The 15,806-nt window shown below is 37.6% G+C and overlaps 1 protein-coding gene across 1 annotated transcript in view; it reads right to left on the reverse strand.

Annotated features, from left to right (window-relative positions):
* Positions 1-384: 384 nt before the first annotated feature.
* Positions 385-15,806, reverse strand: part of CD96 (CD96 molecule) — a 110,583-nt gene continuing 95,161 nt past the window's right edge. The window contains exons 11-14 of the mRNA XM_003776170.5: positions 15,675-15,740; positions 14,729-14,818; positions 4,941-5,064; positions 385-2,933 (exon numbers count right to left, since the gene is read on the reverse strand). Coding sequence (XP_003776218.4) covers positions 2,825-2,933; positions 4,941-5,064; positions 14,729-14,818; positions 15,675-15,740 — 389 coding nt within the window. The 3' untranslated portion in view covers positions 385-2,824. The remainder of the gene's footprint in view (positions 2,934-4,940; positions 5,065-14,728; positions 14,819-15,674; positions 15,741-15,806) is intronic.

The raw sequence follows: 15,806 nt of genomic DNA on the forward strand, positions 1-15,806 counted from the left end.
AACTTAATTACGATACTAAAAGAGTGTACTTCAAAGAAGAGCTAATATAAAAACACAGTGAGACACCTGTCATCTGATAGATTGATAAATTACATGAATTTATGTTATACTGTAAAACTGTCTCTCCCTTTAGTGAAACTATCCAAATACCTCCAACTCTGCCACTCTCTACTCCCAACTCTGCCACTCTCTACCCCCACTTTCTGCTTGTATTCATATATTATAGTAAAACAGTAAAATAAAACCACAATGCTTTGTATACAAATTACTGATGATTAAGTCTCGTTAAATACAAATAGCTATACACATGAAGCAAAGCAACAGCCATACATATGAAGCTAGCGTTTGTTTCTTGAGAACTAACAAGGAACTAAAGATAAATAATTAAGGCAGGTAAACAGTTTATTTTTCTAGTTGTTGAGCTGTATAGTTATCTGTTGCTATGTAACAAATTATACTCAAAATTAATGGTGTTAAACAATAAGCACTTATTATCTAATAGTGTTAGAAGTTCAGAAATTTAGAAAAAGGCTTAGCTGGGTAGTTCTGGCTTTCTTGAGGTCTTGGTCAAAAGATCAACTGAAGTTGCAATTATCTGAAGACGCAATTATCTGAAGACGCAATTATCTGAAGACTTGACTGGAGGCTGGAGGATCTGCTTCCAAGATGGCTCCCTTACATGGCTGGCAAGTTGGTGCTTGTTAGCAAAATACCTCAGTTCCTTGACAGGTAGATTTCTTTTTTTTTTTTTTGAGGCAGAGTCTCGGTCTTTCGCCCAGGTCGGACTGTGCAGTTGCGCAATCTCGGCTCACTGCAAGCTCTGCCTCCCGGGTTCACGCCTTTCTCCTGCCTCAGCCTCCTGAATAGCTGGGACTACAGGCGCCCGACACCACGCCCTGCTAATTTTTTGTATTTTTAGTAGAGATGGGGTTTCACCGTGTTAGCCAGGATGGTCTCAATCTCCTGACCTCGTGATCCGCCCACCTCGGCCTCCCAAAGCGCTGGGATTACAGGCGTGAGCCACCGCGCCCGGCCACGACAGGTAGATTTCTCAATAGGGCTGCCTTGGTGTCTTCATGGCATGGGAATGGGCTTTTCCCAGTGTCAGTATGGTCAAAGACAGATCAAAGAAGAAGCCACAGTGTATTTTGTCACCTAGCCTTGGTCATTTCCAAGCTTTTTTGGCTATACCAACGATGAGAGTGGTACTCACTCTCAACATTGTGCAAGTGTATGACGCTGAGTGTGAATATCTCCTTAAATTTTTTTCCCTAAGTACATTGATTGCCTCACCTTAGTCCTGGCCTCAGGTTACACAAATCATCTGTATTCAGCATTGGAGAGGACCATATAAAGATGTGAACAGTAGGAGGCAAGAACACTGGGGCTCATCTTGAAGGCTGGCCACCACAAGAGTTAAGCACCTACCTAAGATTCTGAGCCATGAGAAAGAACTTCCACAGACTCCATGGTTCTCAACTTTGGCTGAACATGTGAATCATCTGAGAGTGTTGATGCCTGTGTCTCACTCCTCAGACATTCTGATTTAATTGAAGTGTGACAGCCATGGTGTTTAAGAAAAAGACATAATCTACAAATAACTCTGCACAAGGCACTCTCATGTGCAGTCAGGGATAAGCATACTGCAAGTGAACTAAAGTTTCCTTTTGGGACTAAAGTCCACACAGAATTTGCCTATCACTGTATCTGTCAACAACATCTGTTTTTCCCTCCTGGAGAAGGGAGTGTGGGAAGGTTTCAAGAGACAAGGAGGATTAGTAATTTATTCACTCACAAACTGTTGCTGAATACAGAGCACGTCTGGCTGACTAGGTTTCTTCTCTGACACCTATACATTCTGCTTCAACTGCTTTATAAAAGATTGGTAGGAGCAGGGTTAATTAATCAGTGCTGGTCTGATTTGAGGCTCTTTATCTTTTTTCAAAACAGAGCAAAACAGGCAGGTTAAATGAACAAGAAAGTCCCCAGATGAAAAAGAGAATAACAGGAATTAGATGAGTAGGGTTGGGCTTAGACTACCTGTTTACTTACAAAACAGTTTGGTACCAGTTTGATGGACATACACACGAAGGCACTCAAATGAAACCACTCTTGGCTAATATAATTTTAGAAGCCAGTGGAGTTTTATATCTTCTAGGCTACTGGGTTGTTGGCTAGTTTTCTCTTTGATCCCTCTTCATCCTGGTCCACGTGGCAGGAGTCTGGGCTGAACACGGTAGGAAGACAGTGAAGGAGGATTGAAAATATGGTTCCTGTGCAAAGTATTCTGTTTTCCTTCCATGAAAATAAACAACAGAATTTCAATATGAAGACTAACCATACTTCTCCGTTACTTGGCAGCCTTGTTAGCACTTTTACATTTTCTTTTTCCTATAATTATCGTAGGGAATGCAGCAAAACCCCAGGATTTTGGCAAAGAGTTTACAATGTTGATAGATGTTCAAATAAGAGGATCAGGCATGGGCATACACTTGAAACCATTGTTGTCCCTCCATCAGAGAATTTAAATGAAAATACTGTATTTTTTTTTTTAATGATGGCAGACTAATGTGTACTTGTTACATAAGCAAGAAAACCACTACGAATTGCATTGAGTGTGAACATGACATATCCTCTCACTCTTGGTTAAGCTTCAGGCATTTGGAGATGAAAGAGGGTGAGTTGCTGGGAAAACAGCACTTCTGACTTCCATTTCAGCTGCAGCAAAGGCATGGCTGAAGAGCGACTATATTAATAAAGCACAATGTCTACCTTCTCAATAGGATTCTAGCAGAGTTCTGCCATGGGGCAAAGTCTCACGAGACTAGAGGGTCTCCATCTCATGATAAGGCAGATCACTTTCGTTGGGCTCTTGAATGCAAGTGTACTTGATGGGAGGTGGTGGTGGCTTGAAAGGTGGAGGTCTTTCCATTCTAGGAACAAAATATTGGTCTTTCAATGCTAAGAATGTGAGGGAGTCTTATGCACACACACACGCAGACATGTGTTGTTTCTTTAAAGGAGAACACAGATTGATGAGAAAGAGACATACTCTCCCAGTTCTTTCAGCATTTTGCTGGCATAACCCTGTGCCTGTTAGTTACATTTGAACCTCATGATCTTACCGTTAATTAATATTTATATGGTATTTTGTAGTTTGCAAAGCATTTTTATCATAACATTATTTACTTTGTACGTAGAAATTGCATCACCATCTACAGACAAAACTGACCATTTTTATCATAACATTATTTACTTTGTGTGCAGGAAATGCATCACCATTCTACAGATAAAACTGAGGCTCAGAGGTTTTAAACAACTTGCTCAAGAGAACCAGACCAACAATTCAAGTCTTTTCACCAGAACTGATAATCTCCATGACAACTGCCTCCTAATAGAAGAAATGTTTCTCTTATGTGGATTAAAATATTCCTCCAGAGACTAAATCTTAAAATCCTAGGATTTAAGACTGAAGCTTTTCATATAGCCTCTTTGCTAACCCTAGCCCCAGCCTTTGCCCAAACACTCACTATGTACTGCGGGGATAGGGTAGAGATGGGAAGTAAATCTCTTCTCAATCCCTGAGTACTGGCTAGATAATGCCTAAATCCCTTTTGTTTGAATCAGTGAACATTCTTAAAGTCATCTTTGTACAAAGAACTATTTTATGTTAGTACAAGTAATCTCTTTTTCTGAAATGCATTAAAGAGCCAACTTAGTGTGGAATTTAGCTATACAAATGCTCTAGCTATCTTGATATCAGGAAACAGAAATATATCTGTGAACATCTTTACGTTCATCACTCAAACACCTCTATGCCCTGGCAATCCATAGCATCTTAGGAGAGATAAAGAGTGGGTAGTGGGGAAAGGAGGATGGAGAGATTGATTCTCATCTCCATATAAAACAAACATTTGAATACAGAACAATTGAAAAAATCAATTCAGATTTTCAGATTTCATTTGTTCATTTAATATAAAGCTCTCTAATCCCTATTACCCAATTTTCAGATGCTTTAATGGAGACGTCATAAGTATTAATAGGTACGTACAATTCTACGAAACATGCACTTTTGTTTTTTGGGGAATTATGAGTTTCCCAAGGTCATGTGGTGGCCAAATCGTAGTCCTTGGAAAAGAATCCAGAATTTCTAACTACTGGTTTAGTGTTTTATTCACCACTCCCTGTATGTGGTTACAGAGTCTTCAGGGATACTCTGCAAAAGGTAGGAAAGCAGATGGCACGATGGTTAATGTTATCTTAGAGCAGTAGTAAGACAAGTGGATGATCAGCTCTGGGTACTGGGGTCTCTTCCAATTACGGCCCAATCCAGACTGACTCAAAATAGCAAGTCAGAAAAATGAGGCTTAACCTATTGTACCATTTCAGGCTGCTGATTGGAGAAGGCTTTTGGAAAATATTTCAATAAGACAAAAATAGGGTAACCCAATGCTTACTTTCTTTTCTGCTTGGGAAAAAAAGAAAAGGGCAGTAAAAGCCCACTCTAGTAAAAAAGCAGCTGGAAATCTCTTAAAATTACCTTTCTCACTCAATTTCACACTTGAGCATCTAGGACCAGTGGAGCCTAGGCAGTTCAAAGATGCATGAACATGAAAAAATAATGAAGATTAAAAGAAAAATCGTTTTAGTTTTGAGGAGAGGTGAGGCTCAGTTCTCATTTCATGTCCACGGACTTGCTCTATCTGATGAATGTTACAGCCTGACTAGGCCAATGCAGAGAGGGATACTGAGTCAGGAGTTGTGTATTTAATCCCAATTGTGTGATGCTGGGAAAGCTATATAATCTCTCTGAGCTTCTGTGAGCCTTATTTCCTCATTAAAATATGGGAGGAACTTCATAGAGTAATAATATGTTGTACTGATGAATATTTTACAATGAAAAATTAATCTGTTCCTACATATATTAGTATTATACTCACATTTCTTTTTGGTACTGACACCATTTTCTCACTCCAAGACCAAACAATATCATGCAGCAAAAGAGTAAAGCTGCTACAATCACCGGCCAGGACATTCCATCTTTGGGCTTATTGACCACAATACCTGAAAAGGGCATAAAGAAAGATGAACTTTAATCCCAAACTTTGGCATTTGGAAAACAGAATTAAACTATTTTTCCTACGTGAAACATATTTTCTTCAACATTGGCTGTAATCATACTCTGGAGGTGGGCATGTCTATGTCTTGTTACCTACACGAGGTGATAACTTTTAAGAGTTAATTATGTATCCTACCAGAAATTTTCTGTGGATATATATAAGCATACATATGTACCATGAATATATACCCCTTTTATTACAATTGGGGGCATATTATACACACTATTCTGTCCATGATTTCTTTTTCTTTTTTTTCACGATTTTAGGTTCAGGGGTACATGTGCAAGTTTGTTATATAGGTAAATTACGTGCTGTGGGGATTTGGTGTGCAGATTATTTTGTCACCCAGGTAATCAACATAGTGCCTGACAGGTAGGGTTTTTTTTTTTTTTTTTTTTAATCTTTACCCTCCTCTCAACCTTCAGTAGGCCTCATTGTTTGTTCTCTTCTTTGTGTCCATATGTACTCAATGTTTAGTTCCCACTTACTAGTGAGAACATGCTGTAGTTGGTTTTCTATTCCTGTGTGAGTTTGCTTAGGATAATGGTCTCCAGTTCCATCCATGTTGCTGCAAAGAAAATTATCTCATTCCTTTTTATGGCTTCATAGTATTCCATGGTGTATATGTACCACGTTTTCTTTATCCAGTCACTGTGGATGGGCATTTAGGTTAGTTCCATGTTTTTGCTTTTGTGAATAGCGCTGTGATAAACATATGTGTCCATGTGTCTTTATGGTAGAACAATTTATATTCCTTTGGGTATATATCCAATATAATGAGATTGCTGGTTCAAATAGTAATTTTTTTGTAAGTTCTTTGAGCAATAGCCAAATTGCTTTTCACAATGGCCGAACTAATTTACATTCCCACCGGCAGTGTGTAAGCATTCCCTTTTCTCCACAACCTCACCTGCATCAGTTTCTTTTTTTTTTTTTCACTTTTTAGTAACAGCCATTCTAACTTATGTGAGATGGTATCTCATTGTGGTTTTAATTTGCATTTCTCTAGTGATTAGTGATTTTGAGCTTTTAAAGTATCCTAAGAATGTAAAAATCATTTTACATTTTTAACATTTTACATTTTACCTGTCTTTTTAAGAATAAGAGGCCAAAAGACATACACCTGGCCTCTTTTTCTTAAAAAACATTCTTGGAATACTTTTCATAGCACCGCACAGAGATTTACCTCATTCTATTAGATGACTGGATAGTTCAATGGATATACCAGTTTATTTAATTTATCTCACAATGTTAGATGGTTAAATTGTTTCCAGACTTTGTTATTGCTAATGATATTCCAGTGAAATTTCTTATACATGACAGATAGATCTTTAGGTATTTCGATTACATGGATCATTTGGGCAAAAAGCTATCTGGATTGGTTTTCTTTCCTTGTCTCAACTAGGTAGTAACTGCTTGTGAGTGAAGACAAGGATTTAAATTTCTTTCATTGCCCCGTTTTTATTACACTGCTTTTCACATAGCAAAATCTCAAAAAATACAGGTCAAAGAACTAGATTTAATATTAGTTATCACATCTTTTCAGTGTTTTTACATAGCCTGGACTGAAACCGTGTTATGTTATCATGTTAGCATCGGTTAGAAGTGTTGACTTTTCTCTTTCATACAACATACATTCAGGGATTCAAGGTCTTTCTGATTCTCACCCCTGTCAAAGTAGAAACTGAGGGTTCCCTGGAGACCCATGTAGTCCAATAATACATAATCATGTGACACGTTGTATATACAGATGACTAGAAAGTTTACATAGTTCAAACCACTAGATTAGCATGATCATGAAAGAGACAATTGGTTAACTCAGGACTAGACAAAGTTCTGTTTCACACAAGTCAAAATTTACTAAGCTCTACCATGGTAATATGGTGGGATATAATATTTTACCTCCAAAGTTTTAGATAAAGGAAAGAACAAAAGGTTTTATTTTATTTTATTTTTCCATAAGTTATTGGGGTACAGGTAGTATTTGATTACATGAGTAAGTTCTTTAGTGGTGGCTTGTGAGATTATGGTGCAGTCATCACCCAAGCAGTATACACTGCATCATATTTGTAGTCTTTTATCCCTCTCTCCTCCCATTCTTCCCTCCAAGTCCCCAAAGTCCATTGTGTCATTCTTATGTCTTTGCGTCCTCATAGTTTAGCTTCCCACATATCAGTGAGAACATACGATGTTTGGTTTTTCAATCCTGAGTTACGTTACTTAGAATAATAGTCTCCAATCTCATCCAGGTCACTGCAAATGCTGTTAATTCATTCCTTTTTACGGCTGTGTAGTATTCCATAGTGTGTGTATATATATATTCCACAGTGTGTGTATATATATATATACCATATATATATGGTATATATATATGGTGTATATATATATATATGGTATATATATATATGGTGTGTGTATATATATGTATGGTATATATATATGGTGTGTGTATATATATATATATAGTGTGTGTATATATATACATATATATATGTATGTGTATATATATATATATGGTGTGTGTGTATATATATATAGTGTGTGTATATATATACATATATATAGTGTGTGTATATATATATATATATATATATATGGTATATATATGTATATCACGGTTTCTTTATCCACTCATTGATTGATGTGCATTTGGGTTGGTTCCATGATTTTGCAATTGTAAATTGTGCTGCTATAAACATACATGTGCAAGTATCTTTTTCGAATAATGACTTCTTTTCCTCTGGGCAGATATCCAGTAGTGGGATTGCTGGGATCAAATGATGGCTCTACTTTCAGTTCTTTAAGGAATCTCCACGCTGTTTTCTATAGTGGCTGTACTAGTTTACATTCCCACTAGCAGGGTAGAAGTGTTCCCTGTTCACCACACCCATGCCAACATCTATTGTTTTCTGATTTTTTTTATTATGGCCATTCTTACAGGACTAAGGTGGTATCGCATTGTCGTTTTGATTTGCATTTCCCTGATTATTAGTGATGCTGAGCATTTTTCATATGTTTGTTAGCCATTTGTATATCTTCTTTTGAGAATTGTCTATTCATGTCCTTAGCCCACTTTTTGATAGGGTTGTTTGTTTTTTTCTTACTAATTTGTTTGAGTTAGTTGTAGATTCTGGATAGTAGTTCTTTGTCAGATGTATAGATTGTGAAGGTTTTCTCTCACTCTCTGGGTCATCTGTTTACTCTGCTGACTGTTCCTTTTGCTGTGAAAAAGCTCTTTAGTTTAATTATCTTGTTTTTTATTGCATTTGCTTTTTATCTTTGTTTTTATTGCATTTGCTTTTGGGTTCTTGCTATTTATCTTTGTTTTTATTGCATTTCTTCTTGGGTTCTTGGTCATGAAATCCTTGCCTGAGCCCATGTCTAGAAGAAATTTTCCAATGTTATCTTTTAGAATTTTTATAGTTTCAGGTCTTAGGTTTAAATCCTTAATCCATCTTGAGTTGATTTTTGTATAAGGTGAAAGATGAGGATCCAGTTTAATTCTCCTACATGTGGCTAGCCAATTATCCCAGCACCATTTATTGAAAAGGTTGTCCTTTCCCCACTTTATGTTTTTGTTTGCTTTGTTGAAGATCAGTTGGCTGTAAGTATTGGGGCTTATTCTGTTCCATTGGTCTATGTGTCTATTTTATACCAGTACCATGCTGTTTTGATAACTATGGCTTTATAGTATGGTTGGAAATCAGGTGTGTGATGCCTCCAGATTTGTTCTTTTTGCTTAGTCTTGCTTTGGCGATGTGGGCTCTTTTTTGGTTCCACATGAATTTTAGAATTGTTTTTTCTAATTCTGTAAAGAATGATGGTGGTATTCTGATGGGTATTGCATTGAATTTGTAAATTGCTTTTGGCAGTATGGTCATTTTCACAGTATTGATTATACCCATCCATGAGCGTGGGATGTGTTTCCATTTGTTTGTGTCATCTATGATTTATCTCAGCAGTGTTTTGTAGTTTTTCTTTTAGAGGTCTTTTGACTCCTTTGTTAGGATATTCCTAAGCATTCCATTTTATTTTATTTTTTTGCAGCTATTGTAAAAGGGGTTGAGTTGTTGATTTGATTCTCTGCTTAGTTGCTGTTGGTGTATAGACGAGCTACTGATTTGTGTACATTAATCTTGTATTTGGAAACTTTGCTGAATTCTTTTATCAGTTCTAGGAGCTTTCTAGAGGAGTCCTTAGGGTTTTCAAGGTAAACAGTCATCATCAGCAAACAGTGACAGTTTGACTTCCTCTTTACTAATTTAGATGCCCTTTATCTCTTTCTCTTGTCTGACTGCTTTGGCTAGGACTTCCAGTACTACATTGAAGAGGAGTGGTGAGAGTGGGCATTCTTGTTTTGCTCTAGTTCTCAGAGGGAATGCTTTCATCTTTTCCCCATTCAGTATTATGTTGGCTGTGGGTTTGTCATAGACGGCTTTTATTACATTAAGATATGCCCCTTGTATGCCAATTTTGCTGAGTTTTAATCATAAAAGGATGTTGGATTTTGTTGAATTTTTTTTTGTATCAATTGAGATGATCATGTGATTTTTGTTTTTAATTCTGTTTATGTGGTGTATCACATTTATTGGCTTGTGTATGTTAAACCATCCCTGCATCCCTGGTATGAAACTCACCTGGTCATGGTGGATTATCTTTTTGATATGTTGTTGAATTTGGTTAGCTAGTTTTTTTTTAAAAGGATTTTAGCATCTAAGTTCAGCAAGGATATAGGTCTGTAGTTTTCTTTTTTGGTTATGTCCTTTCCTGGTTTTGGTGTTAGGGTGATGCTGGCTTCATAGAATGAATTAGGGAGGATTCCTTCTTTCTCTGTCTTGTGGAATAGTGTCAATAGGATTGGTACCAATTCTTTTTTGAATGTCTGGTAGAATTCTGCTGTTAATCCATCTGGGCCTGGACTTTCTTTTGTCGGTAATTTTTTTTTTTTTTTTTTTTTTGAGACAGAGTCTCAGTTTGTCACCCAGGCTGGAGTGCAATGGCACAATCTCGGCTCACTGCAACTTCTGCCACCCAGGCTCAAGCAAATCTCCTTCCTCAGTCTCCCAAGTAGCTGGGATTACAGGCGCCTACCACCACACCTGGCTGATGTTTGTATTTTTAGTAGAGACGGGTTTTCACCGTCTTGGCCAGGCTGATCGTGAACTCTTGACCTCGGGATCCACTGGCCTCGGCCTCCCAAAGTGCTGGGATTACAGGCATGAGCCACTGAGCCACTGAGCTCAGCCCTTGTTGGTAATTTTTAAATTGCCATTTCAATCTTGCTGCTTCTTATTGGTCTGTTCAGGGTATCTAATTTTTCCTGATTTAAGCTAGATGGGTTGTATTTTTTCCAGAAATTTATCCATCTCTTCTAGGTTTTCTAGTTTATGTGCATAAAGGTGTTCATAATAGCCTTGAATGATCTTCTGTATTTCTGTGGTGTTAGTTGTAATATCTCCCATTTCATTTATTAATAAGATTATTTGGATTTTCTCTCTTCTTTTCTTGGTTAATCTTGCTAATGGTCTTTCAATTTTATTTACCTTTTCAAAGAAACAGTTTTTGTTTCATTTATCTTTTGCATTTTTGTTGTTGTTGTTGTTTCAATTGTATTGTGCTCTGATCTTGGCTGTTTCCTTTCTACTGCTGGATTCGGGTTCAGTTTGTTCTTGATTCTCTAGTTCCTTGAGGTGTGACCTTAGATTGTCTGTTTGCACTCTTTCAGATTTTTGTTGTAGGTGTTTAGGGCTGTGAACTTTCCTCTTAGCACCACCTTTGCTGTATCCCAGAGGTTTGATAGGTTGTGTCATTACTGTCATTCAGTTTGAAGAATTTTTAAATTTCCATCTTGATTTCGTTTTTGACCCAATGCTCATTCAGGAGCAGGTTATTTAATTTCCATGTATTTGCGTGGTTTTGAAGCTTCCTTTTGGAGTTGATTTCTAGTTTTATTTCACTGTGGTCTGAGAGAGTGCTGATATAATTTCAGCTTTCTTAAATTTATTGAAGCTCATTTTATGGCCTATCATATGGTCTATCTTGGAGAAAGTTCCATGCACTGTTGAATAGAATGTGTATTCAGCATTTGTTGGATGAAATGTTCTGTATATATCTGTTAAGTTCATTTGTTCCAAGGTATATTTTAAATCCATTGTTTCTTTGTTGATTTTTGGTCTTGATGACCTGTCTGGTGTTGTCAGTGGAGTATTGAAGTCCCCTACTATTATTCTGTTGCTGTCTATCTCATTTCTTAGGTCTATTAGTAATTGTTTTATAAATTTGGGGGCTCCAATGTTAGGTGGATGTATGTTTAGAATTGTGATATTTTCCTGTTAGACAAGGCCTTTTACCATTATATAGTGTCCTTCTTTGTCTTTTTTAACCACTGTTGCTTTAAAGTTTGTTTTGTCTGATATGAGAATAGCTACCCCTGCTTGCTTTTGGTGTCCATTGGCATAAAATGCCTTTTTCTACCCCTTTACTTTAAGTTTATATGAGTCCTTACGTGTTAGGTGAGTCTCCTGAAGGCAGCAAATAGTTGATGGGTAAGTTCTTATCCATTCTGTGGTTCTGTATATTTAAGTGGAACATTTAGGCCATTTACATTCAATATTAGTATTGAGAATTCAAAATTAGAATGAGGTAACTTTGCTTTCATCTTGCTCTTTGTTATCTGTGTACTTTGGATTTTTGTTTTTGCTTTTTAACTTGTATTTTTGTTTTATAGGTCCTGTGTGATTTATGTGTAAACAGGTTCTTTTTGACGTGTTTCCAGGACTTGTTTCAAGATTTAGAGCTCCTTTTAGCAGTTCCTGTAGTGGTGGTTTGGTAAAATTCTCCCAGGATTTGTTTGTGTGAAAACAACTGTGTCTTTCCTTCATATATGATGCTTAGCTTCATTGGACACAAAATTATTGGCTAAAAATTCTTTCATTTGAGGAGGTTGAAGATAGGTCCCCAATCCCTTCTAGCTTGTAGGATTTCTGCTGAGAAATCTGTTGTTAATCTGATAGATTTTCCTCTATAGGTTACCTGGTGCTTCTGTCTCACAGCTCTTAAGATTCTTTCCTTTGTCTTAACTTTGGATAAGCTGATGACAATGTGCCTCGGCAAAGATATTTTTGCAATGAATTTCCCAGATGTTCTTTGTGTTTCTTGTATTTGCATGTCTAGGGCTGTCACAAGGCTGGGGAAGTTTTCCTTGATTATCCCCCAAATATGTTTTCCAGGCTTTTAGAATTCTTTTCTTCCTCTGGTACACCGATTATTCATAGGTTTGGTTGTTTAACATAATCCCAGACTTTTGGGTGCTTTGTTCATATTTTCTTATTCTTTTTTCTTTGTCTTTGTCGGACAGAGTTAATTTGAAGATCTTGCTTTTGAGCTCTGAATTTCTTCTACTTGTTCAATTCTATCACTGAGACTTTTGAGAGCATTTCACATTTCTAAAAGTGTGTCTAAAGTTTCCTGAACTTTTGATTGTTTTTTTCTTTAAACTATCTATTTCCATGAATATTTCTCCCTTCACTTCTTGTGTCATTTTTTTGGATTTCTTTGGATTGGGCTTCACCTTTCTCTGGTCCCTCTCTGATTAGCTTAAATAACTATCTCCTGAATTCTTTTTCAGGTAAATCAGGGATTTCTTCTTGGTTTGGATCCATTGCTGGTGAACTAGTATGATTGTTTTGGGGGGTGTTGAAGAGCCTTGTTTTGTCATATTACCAGGATTGGTTTTCTGGTTCCTTTTCATTTGGGCAGGCTCTGTCAGAGGGAAGGTCTAGGGCTGAAGGCTGTTGTTCAAATTATTTTGTCCCACTAGGTGTTCCCTTGATGTAGACGCTCCCCCTTTTCCTATGTATGTGGCTTCCTGTGAGCTGAACTGCAGTGACTGTTGTCGCTCCTCTGGGTCTAGCCACCCAGTGAGTCTGCCTGGCTCCAGGCTGGTACTGGAGGTTGTCTGCATAGAGTCCTGTGATATGAACTATCTATGGGTCTCTCAGCCATGGATACCAGTGCCTGTTTTGGTGGAGGTGGCAGAGGGTGCAATGGACTCCCTGAGGGTCCTTTCCTTTGGTGGTTTAATGCTTTGTTTTTGTGCTGGTTGGCCTCCTGCCAGGAGGTAGAGCTCTCCAGAAAGCATCAGCTGTAGTAGTCTGGAGAGGGACTGGTGGTTGGCGGGGCCTTAGAACTCCCAAGATTATATGCCCTTTGTCTTCCACTACCAGGTTGGATAGGGAAGGACCATCAGGTCGGGGCAGGGCTAGGCATGTCTGAGCTCAGACTCTTCTTGGGCAGGTCTTGCTGCCACTGCTGTTGGGGATGGGGGTGAGATTCCCAGGTCACTGGAGTTGTGTACCTAGGAGAATTATGGCTGCCTTTGCTGATTCATGCAGGTTGTCAGGAAAGACGGGGGAAAGCCGGCAGTCACAGGCCTCACTGAACTCCTACGCAAACTGATGGGCCATTCTCACTCCCACCGTGTCCCCCACCCTGCCAACAGCCCCGAGTCTGTTTCCAGGTGGAGGGCGAGATGGGCTTGAAAATTTGTGTGAGGCTATCCACCTCCCAGAGTATTTGGGGTGTCTCCTGGGTGCTACAGATGCAGTCCGCTTCCTTCAGAGGGTCTGTGGGTTTTCTCAGGATTGCTGGTTTGTTCTTACAGTTGATCTGGAGCTAAAATTCACAATGAAGACTCTGCATGCTGCAGAGTTGCAATCTAGTCCTGCTTCCTGTCTGCCATGATCCCTCATTTTTGCCAAACAAAAGATTTTAAAGAGGTCTTACATCAATGCCTATATATTTTTTTTTCCAACCAAATGTAGAAAATGAGACCACTGCCTTCACAATGGAAGTGGAAAAGCAGAACTCCATTTTTGACCCATCTCTAAACTAGACAGCTCTTTAAGGCACCAATATCTTAAAATCTTTGTAGTACCTCAGTTTGCAGATTTATTGCCACGACGTGTGCAAGATGATGCTCCAATGATCAGAAGACTGTATGACCTTTGATACAAAATGAGCTGAGTACCTAGGTGTGGCATTCACTAGTCAAGTGAACACCGCTGAAGTTGATTATGCCTGTGAACTTACAATCATGACCTTCATTAGGAGGGTCCTAACTTTATTGAACCTTTTGTTCTCTCATGATATAAAAGAGGGATTACATTTTGCATGACAATATTATATTAGTTGAATTATAGGAGTACTTTTTGTTCCAATGATTTCTTTCTCAGACTATGTTTTCATAGGCCTGAAATGTTTTTTGCTACTTTTCAATTTATTCAATAAGAATAAATTCTTATTTATATTTCTCAGATTTTAATTTAAGTATCATACCCTCACAGAATCCTCTCCTATCCTCCAGTTAAAATCAGAACTTCCTGTTTGACTCTGACAACACCTTATCATAGTACTTGTCAAAAATAAATTTAGTTGTGATTATTTATTTACTATACACATGATCGCTAATAGATTATAATCTTCAAAAAGTCAGTGTTTTCACTGTATATCCAACAACTGGCATAATGCCTGGCAAATGGCAGGTACTTGATAAATATTTATTGAGTGAATAAAGCATAAAATCCCCCAAAATAGGACAAATAACTTACCAGTGATATGGACATGATTAGTTTTCGTAGATCCATTGGCAGTTGTGGGGACTTCTGAAAATGCTCTGGCTGTGCTGGTAAAGACATTGTCTAGGGATATAAAGGGGATATCTGGACAAGACATCTCAACTTGATCAAGTGGTATTAAATCATGATTGGCTTTCATATGCTATTTGAAAGAACTCAACTTAAATCGTCTAAGTATCCCTTAAATATTATGTGTAAAGTTTATTAAGAACCAATTTATAGCAAGGCTGGGATCCTGAGATTTGTCTAACAATTGCCAAAGGAATAAAATTTCCTATTGGTTGAAAAAAAATTTCCTCTTGGTTGAAAAAAAATTTCCTCTTGGTTGAAAAAAATTTCCTATTGGTTGAAAATAGGAAAATTTCCTATTGGTTGAAAAAAGAAAGAGAACTCCATACTTCCAAACAACAAAATGATGTCTGCTAAAGAATCTCCATGAGAAATGTAAGTGGTACAGAAAAAGGCCAGAGTTGGGGGTCATGGATAAGTGAGGCACTATTCCTGTTCTCTTGGTATGAGAGGTTCAGCTGATCAAAATACTGATTTCTCTCTGCACCGATGTGTTTGATAAGGTTAATAAAAATTCATTTGCAACATTAGACTAGACAAATCCATGTTTACTCATTATTCTATTTTCCAATAAAAAAATTGAAATGCATTTTTCATAGATACAACCAGTAAAAAATGCTATTGTGTAGATTTTTTTTGAAATAAAATGTATAAAAATCTAAGGCTTGGTCTCTATCTTCTTTGAATGGCTGAGAAGAATTTTGTTTCCATTCATTGTAATTTTCATCATCAAGATGTACTTTTATATATCTATCTGAGGCTGGTTTCTTATCAGTTCTTGTTTTTACACGTGTGTCCAAATAAAGCTGACCACTACCTTCAGTGTCCCTAAATCTTCCCAAGTACTCACCATGAAGTGTTAAGCCTGCACCCGAGGGGGATGAACTGTATGTTTCACTAGGTATCCGTGAAACTGCTAAAGGAAGAAGATATCAGAAGAGTTAACCTATATGAGACTAGTTATTCTATTACCACTTCTTGA

The sequence above is a fragment of the Pongo abelii genome, chromosome 2, assembly GCF_028885655.2.
Source record: "Pongo abelii isolate AG06213 chromosome 2, NHGRI_mPonAbe1-v2.0_pri, whole genome shotgun sequence".
NCBI lineage: Eukaryota > Metazoa > Chordata > Mammalia > Primates > Hominidae > Pongo > Pongo abelii.